The 2,500-nt window shown below is 34.7% G+C and overlaps 1 protein-coding gene across 1 annotated transcript in view; it reads left to right on the top strand.

The window, feature by feature from the left end:
- LOC130803195 (protein Ycf2-like) overlaps window positions 1-2,500 on the top strand; it is a 6,374-nt gene that overhangs the window by 1,752 nt on the left and 2,122 nt on the right. The window contains exon 1 of the mRNA XM_057667366.1: window positions 1-2,500. This exon is cut by the window's left edge and continues 1,752 nt beyond it; it is cut by the window's right edge and continues 2,122 nt beyond it. Within this exon, the coding sequence (XP_057523349.1) occupies window positions 1-2,500 (2,500 nt within the window).

Genomic DNA, 2,500 nt, shown 5'->3' with positions numbered 1-2,500 from the left:
TTTTATCGAAGGATCCGAAAAAATGGGTTTCGGATCTCCTGCGGGAATTATTTGGAAGATAGAAAACAAAAAAACGATACTCTGAATCATAGAACTATAAGGAAATATACGATCAACCAACATTTATCGAATTTGAAAAAGAGTCAGAAGAAATGGGTTGATCCTCTTATTTTTCTTTCTCGAACCGAGAGATTCATGAATCGGGATCCTGATGCATATAGATACAAATGGTTCAATGGGAGCAAAAATTTCCAGGAACATTTGGAACATTTCGTTTCTGAGCAGAGGAGCCATTTTCAAGTAGTGTTCGATCGATTACGTATTAATCAATATTCGATTGATTGGTCTGAGGTTATCGACAAAAAAGATTTGTCTAAGTCACTTCGTTTCTTTTTGTCCAAGTCATTTCGTTTCTTTTTGTCCAAGTCACTTTCCAAGTTGCTTCTCTTTTTGTCTAACTCACTTCCTTTTTTCTTTGTGAGTTTCGGGAATATCCCTATTAATAGGTCCGAGATCCACATTTATGAATTGAAAGGTCCGAATGATCAACTCTACAATCCCTTGTTAGAATCAATAGGTCTTCAAATCGTTCATTTGAAAAAATTGAAAGCTTTCTTATTGGATGATCATGATACTTTCCAAAAATCGAAATTCTTGATCAATGGAGGAACAATATCACCATTTTTGTTCAATAAGATACCAAAGTGGATGATTGACTCATTCCATACTAGAAATAATCGCGGGAAATCCTTTGATACCACGGATTCCTATTTCTCAATGATATCCCACGATCAAAACAATTGGTTGAATCCCGTAAAACCATTTCATAGAAGTTCATTGATATCTTCTTTTTATAAAGCAAATCGACTTCGATTCTTGAATAATCCACATCACTTCTGCTTCTATTGTAACAAAAGATTCCCTTTTTATATGGAAAAGGCCCGTATCAATAATTCTGATTTTACATATAGACAATTCCTCAATATCTTGTTCATTCACAACAAAAAATTTTCTTTGTGTGTCGGTAAAAAAAAACATGCTTTTTTGGAGAGAGATACTATTTCACCAATTGAGTCACAGGTATCTAACATATGCATACCTAACGATTTTCCAATTCGATCCGATCTATTCGTTCGTAGAACTATTTACTCGATCGCAGGCATTTCTGGAACACCTCTAACAGAGGGACAAATAGTCCATTTTGAAAGAACTTATGGTAAACCACCTCTTTCCAATATGAATCTATCTGATTCAGAAAGGAAGAACTTGCATCAGTATCTCAATCTCAATTTCGGTTTGATTTACACTCTATGTTCTGAGAAATATTTACTATCGGAAAAGAGGAAAAAACGGAGTCTTTGTCTAAAGAAATGCGTTGAGAAAGGGCAGATGTATAGAGCCTTTCAACGAGATAGTGCTTTTTCAACTCTCTCAAAATGGAATCTATTCCAAACATATATGCCATGGTTCCTTACTTCGACAGGGTACAAATATCTAAATTTTCTATTTTTAGATACTTTTTCAGACCTATTGTCAATACTAAGTAGCAATCCAAAATTTTTATCTATTCTTCATGATATTATGTACAGATCAGATATATCATGGCGAATTCTTCAGAAAATTTTGTATCTTCCACAATGGAATCTGATAAGTGAGATTTCGAGTAAGTGTTTACATAATCTTCTTCTGTACGAAAAAACGATTCATCAAAATAATGAGTCACCATTGATATGGACACATCTGGGATCGCCAAATGTTCGGGAGTTCTTCTATTCAATCCTTTTCCTTCTTCTTCTTGCTGGATATCTCGTTCGTACACCTCTTCTCTTTGTTTTTCGAGCCTCTAGTGAGTTACAGACAGAGTTCGAAAAGGTCAAATCTTTGATGATTCCATCATACATGATTGAGTTGCGAAAACTTCTGGATAGGTATCCTACATCGGAACCGAATTCCTTCTGGTTAAAGAATCTCTTTTTGGTTGCTTTGGAACAATTAGGAGATTCCCTAGAAGAAATATGGGGTTCTGTTTCTGGCGACAACATGCTATTGGGTAGTGGTCCCGCTTATGGGTTCAAATCAATACGTTCTAAGAAAAAATATTTGAATATTAATCTAATCGATATCATCGATCTCATAAGTATCATACCAAATCCCATCAATCGAATCACTTTTTCGAGAAATACGAGACATCTAAGTCATACAAGTAAAGAGATCTATTCATTGATAAGAAAAAGAAAAAGGGTGAACGGTGATTGGATTGATGATAAAATAGAATCCTGGGTCGCGAGCAGTGATTCGATTGATGATGAAGAAAGAGAATTCTTGGTTCAGTTCTCCACTTTAACGACAGAAAAAAGGATTGATAAAATTCTATTGAGTCTGACTCATAGTGATCATTTATCAAAGAATGACTCTGGTTATCAAATGATTGAACAACCGGGAGCAATTTACTTACGACACTTAGTTGACATTCATAAAAAGTATCTAATGAATTATGAGT

Source organism: Amaranthus tricolor, chromosome 16 (genome assembly GCF_026212465.1).
Source record: "Amaranthus tricolor cultivar Red isolate AtriRed21 chromosome 16, ASM2621246v1, whole genome shotgun sequence".
NCBI classification, from domain to species: Eukaryota; Viridiplantae; Streptophyta; class Magnoliopsida; order Caryophyllales; family Amaranthaceae; genus Amaranthus; species Amaranthus tricolor.
The sequence above is the reverse complement of the archived record's forward strand: the minus strand, read 5'-3'. Positions and strand labels throughout refer to the sequence as shown.